The sequence below is a fragment of the Lepus europaeus genome, chromosome 20 (assembly GCF_033115175.1).
Source record: "Lepus europaeus isolate LE1 chromosome 20, mLepTim1.pri, whole genome shotgun sequence".
NCBI lineage: Eukaryota > Metazoa > Chordata > Mammalia > Lagomorpha > Leporidae > Lepus > Lepus europaeus.
This window is the reverse complement of record NC_084846.1, coordinates 25,910,345-25,932,609: the sequence shown is the minus strand read 5'-3', so window position 1 is coordinate 25,932,609 and position 22,265 is coordinate 25,910,345. Positions and strand designations below refer to the sequence as shown.

The 22,265-nt window shown below is 47.7% G+C and overlaps 1 protein-coding gene across 1 annotated transcript in view; it reads right to left on the bottom strand.

Moving 5' to 3' along the window:
• Positions 1 to 22,265, bottom strand: part of DNAH11 (dynein axonemal heavy chain 11) — a 367,765-nt gene that overhangs the window by 115,451 nt on the left and 230,049 nt on the right. The window contains 3 exon segments of the mRNA XM_062178539.1: positions 6,205 to 6,351; positions 10,725 to 10,958; positions 19,041 to 19,202. Coding sequence (XP_062034523.1) covers positions 6,205 to 6,351; positions 10,725 to 10,958; positions 19,041 to 19,202 — 543 coding nt within the window.

Here is a 22,265-nt window from a genome sequence, read left to right as displayed (position 1 = left end):
ACAGGGAAGAGTCTCTTTCAGACAGTGAGAAAAAGTCAAATTCAGAAACCTACAGCACAAAATACTCTTGTGAGAGGTTTCCCTATGTTTGTGAACATTTCCTTAGAAGCCATGTTGGTTACTCCTTCAGAGCAAATGAGAAACCCTCTGTTCCACTGGCCAGGAGAGTGTATCCCAAGGTCATGTGTCATATCTTTGACTGTAGACGGAGTTCTAATTAAGACCAAGTATTGGCTTCCCCAAGGACCTGCAAGAGCCCAAATCTGTCTTTTATAATGAGACAACGTCCTTGATGCCTGCTGTCTTGTTCTGGGTCCAGTGGCACCCCATCATAAATCAACAAAGGTGTTACATCATCCTCCTGACACGAATACATATGTACTGGATATAGCAATGCCCTACAGGTAAACTAGGCCCAAATCGAGAGAGAAGCTGGGGAGGTGGATGGTGGAAGGGGTTATCCCGCTCCTCTTGGGATACCCATACAATCGGAATGGCCAGCAAAGTAACTCAACAGAAGCTTCAGTTTCAGAGCTGGGGCTCCAGGCACCAGGATCTAGTCACTGTGGGGGATGGATCCTATGTTATGGTGCTCGTGGGATACAAAGCGTGAACAAACGTGCACTTCCTCAGCTGTGTTTAGAACGAACAGGTTTAACCACACCGTGAAATTAAACACTGCTCACAACAAATTATGTTGTCTACAACCACTTTCTTAGCAGTAATTACCCTTCTCCTGACGAACCATTCTTTTGCTGTGTACTGCGTCTTTTATGAGCATAATTAGTTCAGGGTAGGTACATAGTCTCCTGCTAATCCATGCACAGCAGCCATTCGTGTAAACACGACAACGCTGCGTGCTCACCGAGAGCTACTCCAAAACCACAACCCTCCATCCCCGAGAGGAACAGACCATGACAGTTCCAGAGCAGCTGGCTCCATCCTGAGTATGCCAACGAGTACCTTTCCAGACACAAGCCAGTGCCTGGGAGTGACCAAGTCACGACTCTGGGTTTATGTATCCTTGTGGATATCACCAGTCTAGAAGAGCTATTCACTACCATTTAGAATGGCGTCATTTTTCAATCATTTCAAATTAGATTCAGGATCATGGATTTTTATTACTTTCAGTGCTATTTCTATAAGCCTGGAGTTGCTACACTTCTCCTTCAGAGATCCTCACTGCGATTAGAGTATTATTCCTCTGGGTAATTTTGACAAGCAAGGCAATCTTGAACATGAAGTAGATAAAAAGTCACAAATACAAATGCAGGATATATTTTGGTTGGGCAACTTACTTCTCTTTGCCGGTACCTGTCACCCCAAGGAGCAGCAGGACTAGAGTGGCAAGTTGCACATCGAGAAGAACAATGTGCAACTTGCTCTGCCCAAGGACCCGCGGGGAGTGGTGAGCAAGGCTCATCCTGTAGAAGTGATATTTTCTCTATCGCGATCCTTAGTCGCCCTTATCCACAGTTTCAGTAACCAACTGTCAACCACAGTTTGAAACTATCAAATGTTAAATCCCAGCAATAAACAATTCATAAGTTATGAACTGGATGCTGCTCTGATGAGTGTGGTAGCACCCTGAACCGTCCTGTCCCATGCCTCTTGGGATGCCAATCACTGCCCAGTCCACTTATCCTCATTGTATACACTACCCATTCAATAGTCACTTAGTAACTATCTGGGTTCTCAGATCAACTGTTGCAGTATCATAGTACTTTGTTCAGATAACGCTTATTCTTTATTATGGCTTCAAAGCATGAGTACTGGTGTTGGCAATTTTACTACAGTTTATTATCATAACTTCTATTTTGGGGCCAGCGCTGTAGCATACAGGTGAAGTCACCACCTGCAGTACTGGCATTCCATATGGAAACCGGTTCGAGTCCCGGCTGTTCCACTTCTGACCCAGCTCTCTGCTATGGCCTGGGAAAGCAGTAGAAGATGGCCCAAGTCCTTGGGCCCCTGCATCTGTGTGGGAGACCTGGAAGAAACTCCTGGCTCCTGGCTTCGTAGCTCTGGCTGTTATGGCCATCTGGGGTGTAAACCAGAGGATGGAAGACCTCTCTCACTTGCTCTCTCTGCCTCTGCCTCTCTGTAACTCTGCCTTCAAATAAATAAATCTTTAAAAAAAAAACTGTTCTATTTTATTATTAGTTATTATTGTTAACATCCTACTGTGACTCACACAATGTGTGTGTGAAAAAACATAGTAGACTCATACATTGGCTTCAGTATTTTTCATGGTCTCGGAAATCCATTGGGGCTCTTGGCTAAGGGAAGGCGACTATGTGTTAAAATAGAGATTTGGAGACTATCTCATCCTTGGAAACATCAGAAATTTTCTTCCCTCTATTAGTCAACAGCCCCTTGCAGATATTCCTAAAATTTTGTGGAGATGACAAGGGGAGAATGAGGTCCCAATAGCTGCATGCTATGAACTGAATTGTGTCCACCCAAAGGCTGCTGTTTGTAAGCCAAAGGAAGAGGCCCCAGGAAAAATCAAACCTAACAGGACCCAGGCCTTGGATGTCCAGCCTCCAGAACTCGAAGACTGAAGTTCTGGCTTTAAGCTTCCCAGCCTGTGGCACGATGTGAGACACTGCTGATGGCCCTCCCAGATCCAGATCCCCCCACCCACCCCCATCAACGCTATGTTTAGAAGAGAAACACACACACAAACTGACAGCCCTTAAAACCAAGGAGGGTGTCCAACTGCTGAACAAATGATTACATTAGCACTTCAATCTCGAAAGGGCTTCCACTTGGGGCTCAGAATGGGATACCCCAAAGGATGATATTTGTCAGGCTAGTCCATGATGCTCTGACACGCTAACCCATGATGCTCTCACACGCTAATCTATCAGCCTGTTGCAGTACACTGATGCACTGACTTCAGAAGGAAAAGTCTGAACTTCTCTGACACATGCATGAGGATTGCACTCAAGACAGAGAGCAGTTGGAAAGTGACCCTAGGACCCTTACAATTTTAGCATTTGGAGCTAAGGAGTCAGGTGTCAGGAGAACTAAATTTCACAGGCTTCATGGTGGTTCTCTTACTGGAAGTTGTGCCGCCAATGCCTGTGGTTCCAATGACCTTTGATGATTTCACACTTGAAGCAGTAATTGCAGCCTGCTCCTCTACAGGGGCGGGCGAGAGGTACAGCCAGGCAGTCTCCAGACTCCACATTCATTTAGCCACTCTAGGTGTGGCCTTGGGGCTGCGAACTACGTGGCACTATTTCTGAGTCACTGCCCACGCACAAAGCCTGGCGAGCCCTGTCCCATGGAGGGGAAAGGGCCCATCCTCGCCCCTTTTTGGTGACTGCATGCCTGGTACACTGCTCAACGTGAAACAAAGCGAGCCCACTGCGTGCATGCAGGTGTTTGCTTCCGTAGCTCCAAACAGTTTGACGACAATGAGTTTGTCTTCCATGAGTACCCAATTTAAAATAGCTGCTTCCACCAGCACCTATCTCTGCTTCGTGCTCAACAAAGCACTTGACACCATGTGAAAACACCTCGTTTATCAAGGGCTTCTCCTGTCAGTCTTTCCATTGCAGTGTAAGCTACACAAGGGCCCCTTGTTTGTTTCATATCCCTAACAGCCTAGAACAGTGCTTGGCCAGAAATACAGGTGCTCTGTTGGCATTTGTTATTATCATTAAATTAAGCTCCATGAATAGAATGAAGATATTTATACATTTTTATTTCTTGAAGTGGATTAGATATAAATAATAGCATATGCCATTTCCGTGTTTGAAGAATTTCACTCAATAACCTAATAGATGAGTTTTAATTTGCTAAGACTCCCCCCCTCTTTATAAAGATTTTTAAAAATTGGAAGGAAATACACTAAAAAGGCAGAGAGAAAAAGGGAGGTTCACTCCCCAAATGCCTCCAACAGCCAGGACTGGCCAGGCTGCAGCCAGGAGCCTGGAACTGAATCTGGGTCTCCCCTGTGGGTGGCAGGGATCCAAGTACTTGAGCCATCGCCTGATGCCTCCCTGGGTGTGCATCAGCAGAAGGTGGAACAGGTAGCAAAGCTGGGACTCAATCAAGGCATGCCGATATGGGATGTGGGCATGCTACATGGTGTCTTTTTAAAAATTTTTATTTATTTATTTATTTTTTTGACAGGCAGAGTGGACAGTGAGAGAGAGAGAGAGAGAGAGAGAGAGAGAACGGTCTTCCTTTCTCCGTTGGTTTACCCCCCAATGGCTGTTGTGGCCGGCGCACCGCACTGATCTGAAACCAGGAGCCAGGTGCTTCTCCTGGTCTCCCATGTGGGTACAGGGCCAAAGGACTCGGGCCATCCTCCACTGCACTCCCGAGCCACAGCAGAGAGCTGGACAGGAAGAGGAGCGACCAGGACAGAATCCGGTGCCCCGACTGGGACTAGAACCTGGGGTGCTAGCGCCGCAGGTGGAGGATTAGCCTATTGAGCTGCGGCGCCGGCCTACATGGTATCTTAATTACTGTATCAAGTGCCTGCTCCAGGAAGATCATTTTGCCTGATGCGGAATTCACATGCAGAAAGGTGAAGATACCTCTAGAGTATCTGATACATTTTAAGATCTTCTAAAGGTATCTGTGGTGATAGGTTACAATAATCACTAGAATATCACTCATTCGTATAATTCCTGAAAAATATCCCGAGTGGAATTAATTTACAGTAGTCATATCACGTGTGATACCGAATTGCTTTAATCCAATTATATACTTTTAAGGATACTCTCCATGCATCTCAAACTCAGTGGACACATTTATGATCAGAACTAGGAATCATATGCCCATTGGCTATGCCCAATGCCTTCCCCTCAACTTCAACTATGCCTTACCTAGTTTTGAAATTGCTTAGAGTTTTGACTTTGAAGACACCTTTAAAAGTCTCAGGTTGTGCAACATAAAGAAAAACATGCTCAGTACACATTAGAAAAATATCTGAATCATACATGAAGGACTGGCAAGAACATTGGGATAACTCAAATATTTTCTGACCCCTTAAAATGCATAGCCACTGATTCACTGGTTTCAAGAATATAAGCAATTTACAGTTTTTACTAATTCTCACTTAAAACCTGTGGCCTCAAGTAAGAAATTTTAATTTCACATACACCGATTCACTTAATTTTTCTTTTTCTTTCTTTTTTTTTTTTTTTTTTTTTTTGACAGGCAGAGTGGACAGTGAGAGAGAGAGAGAAAGGTCTTCCTTTTGCCGTTGGTTCAGGTAGGCACGCTGCGGCCGGCGCACCACGCTGATCCGATGGCAGGAGCCAGGTGCTTCTCCTGGTCTCCCATGGGGTGAAGGGCCCAAGCACTTGGGCCATCCTCCACTGCACTCCCTGGCCACAGCAGAGAGCTGGCCTGGAAGAGGGGCAACCGGGACAGGATTGGTGCCCCAACCGGGACTAGAACCCGGTGTGCTGGCGCCGCAAGGTGGAGGATTAGCCTAGTGAGCCGCGGCGCCGGCCCACTTAATTTTTAAACAAATGTTTATTAATTATGTTTTCTGTGCTATTTGTTTTATGAAATAAGACACACACACACACACACACTCAGAGAGAAATCTTCCATTTGTAGCTGAAGTTTTCGTAAAAGAAGACAAAGTTATATTTTTTCCAGAACTGTTAGAAACCTGAGCACAAAGAAAGCAGAATCTATACAATCTTACAAGTAATTGTTTCCAACAATAAAACATAATGCAGAATGCCAGGGCCTCAATCAAACCAAAAAGAACAAATTTAGCTTAGGACTTAATCATAAACTCCAGTTGTGTTATTAAAATGCAAAATCTGAAAACCATCTCGCAGAGTGACGGAATGGGCTTGGTTAACAATTGAGTTGTTGCATTTGCCTAAAAACTGGAAACCTTTAGAAACCTCGGAGGTGACTTCCTGACCTTTACTGTATTACAAATAGGCCTGATGTTCAAGATCCACATCCATTATATGCTCGAATGAACTCAGTATTTATTGTTCTTTCATATCATTAAAGGAGCTAAAAGGTTGGGAAAATGCACAGTGTAAAGAAAGGTCAAGTGGGAAGCCTGGTGTGAAATGCTGTTACATGTGTAACTATAATAATTCTTTAGACTTTGTGCTCCCTGGAGAGGAAGTTGTTCAAAATTGTTCACCTACAAAGGTTTATTTTGTGCTAAATATAGCCCAGCGCTCTAAATGGTGGAATTAGCCTGACCTTTCGCTGCTCGGCGTCGGCGGTGGCCTTTTCCCGGCTCACTTTCTCCGTCTGAAGCCCGATCTTGGCGATGAGGGCCTCGGCATCTTGGTTTCTCAGCTGCAGCTCGGCTTCTTGAGACGCGAGCCTGCCTTTCAGGTCTTCCACCTGGAGGCAAAGTCAGGCTTCCCAGGTCACTTGGACTGATGGCAACGGACAGCGGACACAGCAGGGACCCCTGATACTCCTACCTTGTCTCCATATCTACCCATTTGCAAAAAAAAAAAAAAAAAAAAAAAAAAAAGGGCCCCTCCCCACCCTTTGCCACATAAAAACAAACAGCAGAACGTTTTGCTAATGGCTTAACAGGAAATGTCATGAACCCGCTACAGAACTAACTGCAAGTGTATACCTTTGACACGCAAAGCCATGGCGCACCTGCCATTCCAGCTCCCCCTGCTTATCTGCTCCTACGAAGCTCAGGTTCAAGGCAGCAGAAATGACAGGAGGCCATGCCTGGTGACAAGCTAGAAGGGGCCACAGCATATGCTCCCCAGCAGCAAATCACAGGAGGAGTCAGAGTGAAAGACATGGATTCTCCATGCCTCTCTGCAGAGTCATCAGGTGCATATTCAAATGCCCACTGCTAGGTCCCGCTTTCTACAGCACGTGACATGGCCTTCTTGATTTTTTTTTTTAACCTCATGAACATTTAGCTGGTGATCATGCCAATGAGCCAGCATTCATGGTAGACGGGTAGACCACATAGGATTTCTATGGTATCAACGGGATGTGGCCAGAAGCCCATTGATTTTCAGAAATACATGAAAAAAAAAAAAAAAAAAGATAATTAGCTTTCCATTTTCTGGAAATACAAGTAATACTATCTTTAAAAATCAGATACAGGGCACAATCAAAACCACCTCTCTGACTGCTAACTACACTGGGGCAACAGCAAATGTAAGATCTGATATCCTATTTCCACGCAGGCTTGTAGTCTGCACCCACACTCCACTTATTTATACTCTAGCTAAAAGGCACAGTTACCACTGTGACTACTACCTGTATTGCAATAGGTTAAGCCAAGATTGATTTTGTAGCCTCTCTCTGACCCCAGCATAATATCCATGTGAAACTAGCTGTAAGCTAGACTCATCCAAGAGGCTGCGAGCCAACTGGGTTGCTTCAAGTCCTCATTTCAGCTGTGAAGGAAGTTGTTAGCGCTGAAATATTCCAAGTGACTCAAGCCCCGGAAAGGAGGCGACGCCGACGAAGAAAGGTCACCAGGTCCAGCTGTGAAGATCCAGCCTCACGTCTAGAGAGGGGCCAGGTGGCTATAAAAAGGGCTTACAGCTTTGCTGTGATGAATGATCACTTAACAGTTCAAACAGCATGCTAGCTTGCTCTCTGGAATAGCTTAGACAGACCTGTGGAGCCCACGTGCTCCAAGAGGAAGGAATTTTGCTCCTCACCACGCCTGGTCTCTAGTTCTCCACCTGGAAAACCATGCTTCCTTTTTATTAATGAGTATTTTTTTAAGCCATCAAATAGCTGTTAAATATTAAGAGCATGCCATGCACAGATCCCTGATAAAGAGAAATCACCTCCAGACCTTGAGTTGCAGCTTTCTGCATCTTCTTGAAGACTGCTGTTTTCAGCCAGGAGGGAATAAGATGACCCCACGCCACCTTGAACTTGGCAGACGGGGAACTGCCTCTCATTTCCTCTCCCTCTCCCCAGGCCCCTAACTCTCTGATACACAACTGTGAAGATCACTAACCAAACCCAGCAGCTAAGAGGCTGTTACCCCTGGAATGACCCAGGCTGTGACTCCACTTGCTCTTAGCTCTGTCATTTGGGAAGACAACCGGAAGTGTGACAGAGGCACTATTCTTCTTTGTCAAGTTTGGGTGATTATACTACCACTCTTGGGACAAAGTCCACAGAATGTGCATCGGGGGACACAGAGCTTCCTCCTCATTTGCTCATCAGGGCTCCTAGGAAAACCCTCTCTAAGGAAAGAGGTCTTGCTTTCAGTGAACTGTAATGAGAGACAGAAAAAGGAAGAAAAAGAGAGAGATAAGGAAATAAAAGGGTAAGATAAGGATTATATTTAAAAAGGAAGAATAAAGCAAGGAATTCTTTTATAGATATGGTCACTGGGGGCTTCCCAGCTACTATTCTTCACACTGCTCCACTCAACAGTGTTGAGTGAACATATAGATAGGATTAAGTGTTAAAGAGATCAATATAAAAAGGGTCAAGTGCCCAGCAATAATAATAGACAGAATTAAAAAGGAGAGAATATAGTATGGGAAGCAGTCCATGCAGCAAACTCATAGATGACAATCACTTTAAGTAACACTCTGACCTCAGAATCTGCCCTCAAGGCTTCCTGGTCTGGCTGAAAAGCCTGTGAGAGCATTTCAGGCTTGGAAAGTCAAGACACTGTGGCAAAAAATGGTCTACATGAAAGATCTCTGTGAGTGAGAGCCCAGCAGAAAGTGGCCATCAAAGAAGGATATACTTTTCTCTAAAGGGAGGAGAGAGCTTCCACTTTGCTTATGGCCCTATCCAAATACTGATAGAGTTTGTGGACCCAAAATGCTTCCATAGCCTAGGCAGCTCATGACAAGAGCCTCAGGTGATCACTGACATCATACATAAGAGTGTTAATTGGGCCGGCGCTGTGGCTCAACAGGCTAATCCTCCACCTTGCGGCGCCGGCACACCAGGTTCTAGTCCCGGTTGGGGTGCCGGATTCTATCCCGGTTGCCCCTCTTCCAGGCCAGCTCTCTGCTACGGCCCGGGAAGGCAGTGGAGGATTGTCCAAGTCCTCGGGCCCTGCACCCACATGGGAGACCAGGAGAAGCACCTGGCTCCTGGCTTCGGATCAGCGTGATGTGCCGGCTGCAGCGGCCATTGGAGGGTGAACCAACGGCAAAAAGGAAGATCTTTCTCTCTGTCTCTCTCTCACTATCCACGCTGCCTATCAAAAAAAAAAAAAAAAAAAAAAAGAGAGTGTTAATTGTTAAATTAATGACAGGAGTCACTGCACTAACTCCCCATGCAGGACCTCTGACCTCAGTGAGTTGCATCATGAGTTAATTGTAAAACTTGTTCTCAAACAGTTTTTGTATGTGTGTGTGTGTGTGCATGCACAAATTGTTGAAATCTTTACTTAGTATAGAGTTGGTCTTCCGTGTACAAAGTTAATTAAAAAATGAATCTTAATGGAGAATGGGACAGGGAATGGGAGAGAGGAGGAGGAGGAGTGGGAGGCTGATATGGTTGGAAAAATAACTGTATTCCTAAAGTTGTACATAAGAAATTTGTATTCCTTATAAAATAAATTTAAAAAAATACTTCTCATTCTGGCTTCTCAGGCTGGGTCATTGTCATTGTCCCCTGCTCAATGCTCAGTGGACACCACAGCACCTCACCAAAGACCTATTCCTGGTTTACGCAACTAATTGGGAAACAGCACCCAGAGCTCCATCGCCTGACTTGAAGAACATGGCCAGGGAGCTCTTCAGAGTGATTAGATGTCTGTGGATGCTCCAGCCGGGTCCCCCTGGATTCCCAGTCTGGGCACAGAGGTGCCACATATTGCTGTTGGGGAAGATGCTGTTCCAATGCCTTCAACAGCATCTGAGTTATGACCTGATGACACAGCTTTGAGAAGCCACCGGTACTTCTGGCCTTGAAATGACCTCCACTGAGAATTACTATTTTTATTCCAACTCCAGGGCCCTGCTACCTCTGGTGAAAAGCTCTTCAAAGGCTCTCACTCTGAGCCCCTCGACCAGTGCCAGCAGGCAGCATGGTACCACAGACAACACAAGGGCATCTGTGTAACACAAGTCTGGGTTCAAAGCCCAGCCTGGCGAGCTCTCTGGCCTTGAACTCTGTGAGCCTCCTACAGTCAAGCAGAGCAGCGACACCGCTTCATCGAGTAGCTGGCTTTGTAGCACGGAGGTGAGATGAGAAGTACCCAGAGCCCGACACTATGAACACCCCATTCTAACTCAGCCCTGGTTTACTCCTGCCAGTTAAAGACCTGGTCCTTCCAGGTGGCAGGAGCCTTATGGAGGACAATGCTGAGCCCTCTTATCTGGGGGAGTGGAGCAGATGCTGGAGTCAGACACAGCGCCGTACCCGGGGACCTCCCCACAGCCACCAGCCAGGAAACGAGGCCCTCACTGAAGATCCAAGACCAGAAGTGATCTTAGTTCTACCCCAGGAAGACCAAAGTCCTGATGATGAGCCCAGAGGAGGCAACGAGCGGGGTCTGCCCCTTCAAGACCTCCCCTCCTCTCCACTCCCCACCCTGCTCTAAGTCAAGCCCAGAAGAGAAGGAAACCCCAGAACCAGCTGTGACTATCACTGCCCAAGCCCTGTGGGTTCAGGAAAGCAGTCACAGTTCATTCTTTGTGTCCCCGCACTCTGAATTTCAGCACCCAGCATCTTCTAAAAGTAGATTCCATGAGGCTTAGCAAAGGGTGCTGCCTGTACTTGGCGGCCTTACACCCTGGCCGTACCTGGGAGGCTGTAGTTTGTAGCTTCTGGATGCCATTGACCAGGTGCTCCTTCTTGTGGGCTACTTCTTCCTGTTTCTTCTTCAACAGGTTCTTAAATAGTGATATCTGCTCTAGAAAACTCTTGGGGGTGGTGTAGTTGTGTCTTCTCTCATTCTGGTAGTACCTGGCACTCATTGCGTTGACGCTGGTGTGGACATATGCCATGAAGAGGCTGATGGATTCTCTGTGCAGCGGCTGGAAATACAAACATTGTTGCTCCCATGAGATCCTCTCCAGTGAAACATGCGAGGAAGAACACTCACGGAACATTCCACAAAGTCATACACTTACAGATCTTAAAAGCCAGAATGAAGTGGGCAAGCGTACAGGTTAAAATCGATTAGGTTTGTCAGCTGGAAGACCACGCCTTTGCCACGGCCCTGTGTGACCTCAAGGCCTGATACCTTCGCCACGCCCCTGTTTGACCTCATCCCCCTACCTGGCCACACCTGGGTGCTCACCATCCAATCAGGTTAATTAACCACTCCCCTTTGGAAGTGGGTTAAAAGCCTGGGACAGGGTGTGTCCGGCCCCTTCTCTTTTGCCTAGCCTTTTGCCAGGAGGGTCTTGCTGTAGCTCAGCGCCTCCAGGGTGCATGGCCCAAATTCTAGGCCTAGATGCTCCTCCACGTGGCTGGTTCCTGGTGCTCGGTATGAACCCCTATTCACCTCTTTTAAATAAAGCTCTCACTCTCCTATACATCTTTCTCACTAAATAAAAGCCTAAAACATACCATGATGCCTCGTTTATCTGTGCCGATATTTAGAATCTTCTCTAAATATTAGGCAAGAACCCGCTCGGGCTTATCGATCTTAGGGATTTACTAATAAACCCATGGTGAAATCGTATGACACCCCAAATTCTGGTAGCAAATGTGGCACCCCAGATAGCACTTCTGGGGAACTTTAAGGGGCCACATTTTGGTGTAGATTTTAAGGGGTCATGTCTGATTTCAGTGGAACAAAGGATTTTTATGTGCTCTACGTACCAGACCCAAAAGCCCATGTGTAATACAAGCCTGCCTCTTTACAACTTGGTTTTTACCCATCCAGTGCACAAAAGAAAAAAATAGAAAAACTGAGACAACATTCAGACAATTTTTTTTTAGCATTGCATTCAAACTAAACTTTAGACAAAGAAAAGTCACAATCCGACAAAGCCACTAGGGGGAAAAATGCTGAAAGAAGGGGCCAGTATTGTGTGCACCAGATTAAGTTGTTATCTGTGATTTTGGTAACTCACTCTGGAGTGAGGTTCCAGCCCCTGCTGCGCTGCTTCTGATCCAGCTCCCTGTTAATGCACCTGGAAAGCAGTGGAAGATGGCCCAAGTGCTTGGGCCCCTGAACTGCATATGGGAGACCTGGATGGAGTCCCTGGCTCCTGGGTTTGGCCTGTCTTGCTGCTTTATAAGCAAACAAATCTTTAAAGAAAAATTCAAATAAATATTTATTTTTTTAAGAATCCAGAGAGTGAGAAATAAGAGTTTTCTGAGAGCCCATCTAATACCACACTGGACGGGCAGGACCTAAAAGTCAGTGCTTCTGGGAGCCCATACCACAGTCACTGTCTAGTCTCAGGGAACACAACACATCCACTCACCAACAAACAGTTCTCCTTGGCCGACTCGCTGGAGAAGCCCCCGCTACCCAAGCTTTCCCTTTTGTCCTCTGTGACTTCTGCAGTAGTTAACTTTTTAATTTGTGGAGTCACATCTCCCTCATTTTAATGATTATTTATTGCCTTCTGTACAAGATGAACCTGGTCCAATTAATCAAGGGGAGCCTAAAAATCAATTAATATGAATTAAATGAGCTACACCAACTCTTAGGAAAGTCACACATAATTTACCAAAGTGTTGTCAATAGCGCGCAGGCAGACAGCGCTGGGAAGACTGTGTACAAGTGGCTGGCCAGGCAGTTAACCGCCTCAAACCCGGGCCATTAGCATCACAAGCGGGGGTGGGGTGAGGAGAGGAAGCTGGGAGCCTGTGAGATGCCTTTGAACCCCTAGATTTCCAGCCTGGGGCAAACTCCCAAGTGGGTGTCAGATTTTTCTGCATATTAAAAAAAAATCTCACTAGTAATCCCAAGTAACACTTTTAAGGGAAAACATATAAAGCAATATAAATCCTAAATGTTTTTTGTTTCTAGTAGACCCAAGACACAGGTATGTGATTGAACCGTGGCGGTCAGAAAAATAAATTGTGTAAGGCAGTTTATATACATTTTATAGAAATCATATTTCCTTAGGGGCTCTCTTTCTAAGGAGCGGAAACCCGCTCCTGTCCCCGTCTTGTCTGAATGGGAAAACTACCAGTGCTCCTACACCTTTCTCCTGTACAGATACGCGCAGCTCAGGGCAAAGGCAATCTCCAGGCAGAGCAAACAAAAACAATACCCTGGCCTCTGCCCAAGCTGGATCCTCAGGAGCAGGCTCCCGGGGCCCTGGAGCTTTTTAACAACAGTTTCATTTGTAAATCGCCCGTGCAAGAAGTGGTTTCCGGTGGAGCTGGAAGTGGCCGAGACAACTCGTCTCAATGGGGCAAAATAACTATTGTTCTGGGCTTAACAAAATGGCCCAGCATGGGAGAGCCGCGGCGGCCCGGCGCAGCTGCTTGTAATTCACACTGTTTTTCAGAAAACTCTAATCATTCCAGAACAGACCTTTCTGGGGACTGGTCTTCCCCGCATTCTCAACGTGTCACTTTGTCTTATGATAAGGTCGGCAGTGACAGCACTTCCTGACATTAACAGCTGTGGCTTTTAAAAGGGTCATTGTACAACTACTAATTGCAGTAATTTCATTAGCATAAATTATTTATTCTGCCATTCATTTATCTCCACTTTGCTTTTGGTTTGGGGCTGGAGTGGGGTGGGGTGGGATTGGGGGTGGGGAGGGGTGGCCGCCAGAGCGGCCGCGGTCGCTGTCGGGCCCGGACGGCGCCACTGCTGGATTTTCCACTTTGAGAGACATCATTGCTGTGAGATTTGACCCCTCGCGAAGGCAAAGCATTTAATGCCTGCTCTCCCGACTGGCTCACCAGCCACCCAGAAGAGAGACGGGTGACGCTTCTAGAGCAGTAGCGGCTCTTAGGGAGAGGCAGCAGAGTGGACGGTAAAGCAGCACCCAGGCTGGAGCCAATCTCCAGTTACGTACAGGGTCAGACTTCCCCAAGGCCAGCAGGGAGGGGCAGACTGAGGACTCGGACCCTCAAGGAAGGAAGAAGGTAGACAGAGAAGCAGACAGACAGACGGACAGAAACAGAGTGCCCTCTGTCCGTTCACTTCCAAATGCTTACAGTGGCTGGGGGGCTGGACACAGGGGCTGTGAACTCGACCCAAGCCTCCCATGCTCCTTGAGCCACCACCACTGCCTCCCAGGGGTCTGTGTTGGTGGGAGGCTGGAGCCCGGAGCTGGAGCTGGGAATCCAACTCAGGCACTCCGATGCGGGCCCTGGGCATCCTCCTCCCCAGGCAAGCCTTCACCCTTAACTGTCTTTTCTTAGTGAAGCTTAACTCAGGACAACTTCACGACATACAATGTCACACGCCCACAGGAAGTCTTGGACGTTTTCTCAGAATTCTGTGTTTGGGGCGGTCATTTCGCCTAACAGTTAAACCCCTGGTTTAAGATGTCTGCATCTTGGGGCTGGCACTATGGCGAGGCAGGTGAGGCTGCCACCTGCAGTGCTGGCATCCCATATGAGCGCCGGTTCGAGTCCCGGCTGCTCCACTTCCGATCCAGCTCTCTGTTACGTCTGGGAAAAAAAAAATAAATCATTAAAATAAAAAAGATGCCTACATCTCACGTAGGAAACCCTGGCCGAGCTGGATTCCTGGCTCTGGTTTCTGCCTCCAGCTTCCTGCTCACACACGCCTGGGGAGGCTACAGTGAGGGTTCACCCACACGGGAGGCCTGGATGGAGTTCATGGCTCCTGGCTTTGGTTAGGTCCAGCCCCAGCTGTTGCAAGCACGCTCTCTTTTGGGTCTTCCCATCTCTGCCTCTCAAGCACAGAAGTTAATCACAGAGACATCTCCATGTTAATTCCGCTATTGTGGTAGAAGTGATGCCGAGAGTGGGCACAGTAAGTGGACCAACCCTACTCAGTGCAGCAACGAGGATTAATCACAGGCCCACCCCCGTTTCCTAGACCATAGGCTGCTTTCCAGGTTTGGGATGTTGCTCAATCTCTTTGGTGATTACGTTTGCTGTTTTTATTGGTCATGCTTTTTCTTCTGGTCTTCGATTTTGGAGCTCGCATACTGATCAGAGACAAGATCAAGTTCCGTGTGAGCCTCCCATCTTCCAGATGAGCTCCTGGCCATTCAAAGAGGTGGCATCGGTGGTTCTCGCACAACACATCGCAGCCAGGAGCATGTGGAGTGCTGGTGGGGAGAGAAGGTGAGGGCGGTACTGTCGCCAGTCCCAGTCTGGTGAGAGCAGCACCCAGGGGAAAAAAGTCTCAAAGCCACAGACTTGAGAGAAGGGACAGCTCCACTCTCAGCCCAGCAGCACAGCCAGAAGTAAGTGCTCATGGCTACAGGGCTGCAGGAACCACAGACAGTAGCCCCACATTGCTTTTGCAGCTCCATTTCAAATTGGATTCACACGCCCGGAGCAAGAAGGGCACACCCGGCAGGTGTCTATGTGCATGGGCACAGGAGGAAACACTTGCAAGGCAGGGGAAAGGGGACGAACAGTTGCTGGGCTCTTCCTTGCCCGGGTGAAGGTGTGCGTGAGCCAGGATGAGATGTGGGCAGCCTGCAGGGAAATGTGAGTGCATCTGCTTTCGCCTCGATTAGCTTCAAAACAGCTTGATTTCTGCACTACGAAGTTAGCTTTCTACTTTGTCCATTCATGCTGAAGAACCCTAATTTATATTTCAAAAACACAACTTCGCTAAAACACCTTGGCCGGCGCCGCGGCTCACTAGGCTAATCCTCCGCCTTGCGGCGCCGGCACACCGGGTTCTAGTCCCGGTCGGGGCACCGATCCTGTCCCGGTTGCCCCTCTTCCAGGCCAGCTCTCTGCTGTGGCCAGGGAGTACAGTGGAGGATGGCCCAAGTGCTTGGGCCCTGCACCCCATGGGAGACCAGGAGAAGCACCTGGCTCCTGCCATCGGATCAGTGCGGTGCGCCGGCCGCAGCGTGCTACCGCGGCGGCCATTGGAGGGTGAACCAACGGCAAAAGGAAGACCTTTCTCTCTGTCTCTCTCTCACTGTCCACTCTGCCTGTCAAAAAAAAAAAAAAACAAAAAAACAAACAAAAAAAAAACCACCTTAATAAAATAGAAAGTCTGCCAACACCGACACAAGGTTAGCTCCCTGCAGGTTTGAAATCAAAGAGCTTACGGGTGTGAACATGGGAGAAGGAAGTTTCTAAATGCTGCAGCCTATTAAGGATCTCTCATGATCACTTTTGGAAAATGTAGCAAAATATGCCATCCACAGGCGACCAAACTCTGCAGCACGTTCAGGACTTGAAGGGGCGGCAGCCCGGGGAATAAATGTATTTCCCTAGGAAAGCCGAGCCCGAGCCTGTGTGATTAGTTTAAGTGGCATCACCTCGGGGTGGTCACTCACCAGCTGGCCAATGTACCTGCAAAGACGGGCTCCTGTGTCTTGCTCAGAACTTTCCCCACTCTTCCAAGCCAAGTCTCACCTTTGCAGTGAGAGAGCTCATTTCTCTCATTCCCATTCCATCACTCCTGCTTTCACATGCGTCTGGCTCTCATCTCACCCTGCAAAGCAGAACCACTACTTGTCTTTCAATGCTGCACTTTCTTCTGCAGAGCCCTGTTTCCCTGGATGGGTTCCAACCCGAGCTCAGGTGCTTCCCATAGCCATTTGCAGGTGAACTCCCACCGACACACACACGAGCTAGATGCAGCTGGCTCACAGCGCCGGGTGCTGAGTGTGTCCTCATGGAAAACTGTCAACATGCACAAAACCACTTGCTTCTAATGAATCCTTTCTCTGAGGCCCAGGGTTGGGGACACCAAGCGGGAATCCCCTCACAGGAGTACCTTACACCCAGCAAACCAAGTGGTTAATTAGGAAGTGCCTAAATTACGCTGGTGACTTTCAGTCTGAAAGGTGGAAATTAAAATTAAGAAAGTGATCAAATCAGTGCTCATTCAAGAAATGTAAAGGCTGGTTTTGACCTCTACAGAAAAGGATGCCAAGTGCTTTGAGAAAGACGCGGACACGCCACACTCGGGATTATAAGGATCTCTCCTGTGCAGCAAATTAGGAAGGTGGGCAAGTTAAATAAGCACCTTGCCCTGAAATGAAATCATCTGGCTAATTTGTTTTGAGGCATAATTCAGCTTGATCGACATGGTGAAGGGCTTCCTCCTTGGTCCTACAGGAGGCGTCGTGACACCGTCAGTTAGCGCTCGACACCTGCCACGAGCCCTCTGCATCGGCGATGGTGCAATACCGGCTGCGTCCAGCAGATGTCAATGGTCACCAGCAGATGAAAGCGTCTTCTGCCATGGCTGTTTGTAAGGCGGCACCTGGCGTAGCAGGAGGCAGCCTGCACAAACCCGCAAACCAAGGGAACTTACAGGGCTGCACCAAAGAGGAAGTTAGCCGTGCTATGCGTTCTTCTGTCTTGCCAACGGAGAAAGTAACATTCGCAAACAAAATGCATTCACTGGTCTTTTTTTTTTCTTTCTTTCTTACCAAACCTGTCTGCTAAAATGGATTGGAAGGAACAGCTTTGCAATAGACTGTTCTGTTCTTTAGTATCAACTGTCTCCTTAAAACAGCGACTTCAATCCCTCTTGTAACCATCAGAAGTCAAAACAATGCCCCACAGAACTCCAACAATGCAATGAACCTAGTTACTGCTTAAGAAATTTGTGTTCACAGAAGGGGACCTTCAATGTTCATGGAAAATGTACATTGCGTCCATTTTTTAAACCAAAAATAAACTTCCGTTAATTCCATTTTTGACAAACTTTTTGAAGCCCTTGTGTACTTGTCGGGTCTCCTGATTTTACAGCATAAAATATTTCTAGCACACGTTCATAGAAATCACTTTGTAGGTGTGTGTACTGGAGAAAATTCTGCCCGAGTGTGGAGAAGAGGAGAGAGGCGGTAGCCGGATGCTCAGAGCCTGTAGCACGTACAAATCTCCCAAGACAGACGTTGCCGGAGGATGATTCTGATCCCGGCAGCACTAGTGCTCAGCCTAAGCAACATCACGGGAGAGGCCTGAAGGCGCAGATGTTTCCCCCACACAGTTCTGCAGGTCCAAGCTGCACGCTTACCTACACAGATGCCGTGCTTCGGAGAAGCAAAGGAGAAGGCAACACAACATCAAAGCTGGCTACATACAGAATGGATTTGTAAATACGCCTGATGTCTAACCATCTGGCCACACCAAGGCACAGCATTCAACAAAATGTTAAAAGACGGCCTGGAGGAAGGAAGGCGGGTGGTGGTTTGGTCCAGCCCATGCCTTTTCCACTAGAAACGCACATCGTCCCTCACTTGGCCCCCATTCTGTTTGGGGCTCCATGAGTCACTTTCAGCACCTGAACCCTGCTAGGTCCCTTTCACCTTGTCACCTGGGGCAGAGGGAGGGAGGGAGGAGGGCATGACACAACAAAACTCCCTGGGAGAGACATCATCACCACCTTTCCCAGTCATTAAATCTTTAAGGTACCTGACACTTACAAAACTTCATTTCTACAAAAATCAAAATCATAGCTTTGTATTTCTATTCTTTTTCCCTTTGAATCTACAGTGTTTTTTTCCCCCCAATTTGGTTCACGCGCCCATTTAAAAATCTAACAGGAGGGACAGATTGCATCACACAGCAGCGACAAACATAACCCACACAACATAGACCCATGAAACAAACAGGCACGCCCAGTATCCGACCCAGCGCCTGCAGAACATACGGGTGCTGATTCGTCAGCTGTCAATACAGCGATGAGAATAACCCCAATTCATCGCTTGACTGCGTTACGAATCAAACACGACAATGGCTACCGGCAATCATGTTTCTATTTGGTATTCTTAGGTGTGCACTTGAAGGATTTACATTCAGCCAGCGACCACATCCCTGCAGGAAGTTAGTACAGGAGTGGGAACATGCTCAGAGGTTGTGCGTGCACACACACATGTCGTGGATAGCCCAGCCAGCTATCCCATGTTGTAGAATGTAAACTGACAGACGATTCCAGCATCGTGAGGAAGGGCAGGTGTACTTCCTAGTGGGAAGCTTTGCTCTGTGTGTGTGTATCACAGGCAGCCACAGCGTACCTCAATCCCGTCAATCTCCTCAACGAATGTCCTGCTGACGGACACCAGTGCTTCCTGCGGCCACGCGTGAAACCAGTCGATCGCCGTGCAGTTCACGATGGCCGGGAACTTGCGCGCTCTGGTGCGCAGCGTGTGACCCACGGGAGAGAAGCAGAGAGTCATCTGTAGAGACACAGGGGCGGGGCACACACAGAGGGGCCGTGAGTGAGGCAGGAGTGATGTCCCCACGTTCGGACAACGGGAGAAAGCAAGGTGGGTGAGGGGGCCCATGAAACTCTCCCAGAGCGCTGTGGAGTGGAAAGTCACAGCCACCAGCCCAGCCCTCAAGGTCCGCCCTGTCCAAGGTGGCTGCCCCTTCGGACACACAGAGGCAAGGCTGTGTGTGCCCTCCCTACCCGCGTCCCTCTTCTAAACCATGATGGCTGACAGTAGCTAGATTCTACTCCTTTCCATGACCACGATGCAATAATCCAATACTTTCACCTTCTGTTTGCTTCCCCTCTGCAATTCACCAGGTTCTAGAATACTGTGTAATATCCTTGCAAAAAAAAGCCAATGTATCATCGCATGCCATGTTTACTACACGTGTGCTTCCATTTAAAATAAGATGCAACTGTTTGAGTTCCCACTTAAGTTTTTTTTTTTTTTTTAATGTATTTGAAATACTGGCTTAAGCACGCTTCTGCCAAAATTTCTGCTGCGTGGTTGTTAAATGACTGAAAAGTTAATGTAGGGGTGGCCGTTTGGTGTAGTGGTTAAGATCCCAGCCAGGAGGCCCATGTTCCAAGTCAGAGTTCCCTGAGTTGGGTCCCCAACTTCAGCTCGTTCCTACTGCAGACCCTGGGAGACAGAAGTGATGGCTCAAGTAATGAGGTACCTGCCACACACACATGAGGCTAGACAGGGTTTCTGGCTGTCGAGAGCATCTGGGGAGTGACCCAGCAGATGGGAGCTTTCTCTTTCTGCCTTTTTTTCTTTAATAATATTTATTTATCTGAAGGCAGAGTTACAGAGAGGTCTTCCTTCTGTTGGTTCACTCCCCAATGGGCTACAACAGCTGGAACGGCGCTGATCCGAAGCCAGGAGCGAGGAGCTTCTTCCAGGTTTCCCAGGTGCGTACAGGGTCCCAAGCACTTGGGCCATCTTCTGCTTTCCCAGGCCATAGCAGAGAGCTGGATCGGAAGAGGAGCAGCCGGGACCCATATGGGATGCCAGTACTGCAGGCGGTGGTTTTACCCACTGTGCCGCAGCGCCAGCCCCTCTGCCTGTTTTTGAAAATTAAAACACTAGAGCCCTAATAACCATTCAGTTAACTCTGAACAGGTTCCCACCCTCTCTTTAGGGCACACCTGTGTGGAGCAGGACCCTGGGCACTGGGAGGAGGTGCTCAGGGTCAGGCAGAGCTGATCTCTGCTGCTTTTACCCCTTCCTGGGGGAGGGGAGGTCCTCTCTCCGATTCCCAGGGCTCATCAGAGGGGACATCTTGTGACACTCGCTCACCCAGAGGAGGAGTTCAGGGAGCACCCCGTTCTCTCCCCAGCCCCCATGGATTGGAGGATGTAGGGGTGGGAGGCATTGCCAGCTGGGGTAGGGTGTGAGATGCAGGCTCGCTTTCCTCTTCTCTGGAAATGACTAGGACTTGATGATACTAACGGAGCTTTGCAAGTCTCTCGAGTTCCCTGACAGCTTCGGATCAGGCAACTAATGACCTCATTCCTCAGAAAGCATGCTTTTCACCTAGAGCACAGAACCAGTCCATGGCACAAACAATTCCCACATATGGGAACCCGTATCAGAGCGTTTACCAGGTTGACTGTATATAAACCATGCACCTTCAACAGGTCGGGCAAATTCGAAGGTCTAAGGTGCTTTTTCAGTGTAATTACAACAAACACGAGCTCTACCCTCTGCAAAAGACTGTCCACACCCAGCAGAGTATTTGCTGACAACACTGCTGAGTAGTCTCTACATCCTTTTCTCTTGCATGACTGAAAATGCAGCCAAGGACTGCAACTCCCTGTGGCACTCCCCACCCCCACCCCGCCAACCACCATTCCACAGCCTGCTTCTCATCAAATGGACTATTCCGGATACTGGAGAGATGCGAGGACAAGCAGTCGTGTGTTTTTGGTTTTCTTCTTCTTTTTTTGCAATTAAGATAAGTATATTCAAGATCATCTAGGTGTGTCCATTTGACAACCAAGTACTTGACAAAATTTCACGATTCAGCATGCATTGCACACATAATTGCATAGGCCCCACAGAAAAGAGAGGTGGAGTTCCCCTCCCCTCCCAAAGAAACCTTTTATTTAAGGAATACAGAATTCATGCATTTCATACGTACAACTTTAGGAATAGAGTGATTCCTCCCACCATACCCACCCTCCCAGCACTCTCCCACCCGTCCTCTTCCTCCCTCTCCCATTCCCAGTCCCATTCTCCATTAAGATCCATTTTTGATCAGTTTTATACACAGAAGACCAACTCCGTCCTAAGTAAAGAGTTCAACAACTTGCATGGTTAAAAAACAACAACAAAAAACCGAAACACAAAACTGTTCCTTAGCAGTCAAGACAAGGGCTGTTCAAAGTCATTGCACCTTGAAGTTAATTTCAGTTTTTTTTAAGAAACTTAATTAATGAAACACCCAAGAATGATACATGGTTTAGGAGCAATTAGACATAGTTATGATACAACACATTGAGGACAGAGATCTTGCAAAGGAAGTTAGTGCACAGTGACCTCTGTTGTTAACAACTGACACTCTTACGTATGACGTCAGTGATCACCCGAGGCTCTTGACATGAGCTGCCAGGGCTGTGGAAGCCTTTTGAGTCCACAAACTCTGTCAGTATTTAGACAAGGCCATCAGCAGAGTGGAAGCTCTTTCCTCCCTTCAGAGAAAAGTACCTCCTTTTTTGATGACCATTTCTTTCCATTGGGGTCTCACCCACCAAGATCCTTCATGTAGGACATTTCTTTCCTCAGTGTCTTGGCTTCCTAAGCCCATGCAGTCATGTTTTTATGTGACTGGCCAACTTCCCTTAGGATAATATGCTTAAGGTTCATCCATGTCATGGCAAATGACTGGACTTCCAGCATGTTCACAGCTGACTGATATTCCATTATGTACACATACCTCCTTTCATCTATCCATCTGTAAGTGGGTACCCAGGCTGGTTCTGTGTCTTGGCTATCGCAAAGAATGCTACAATGAACATAGGA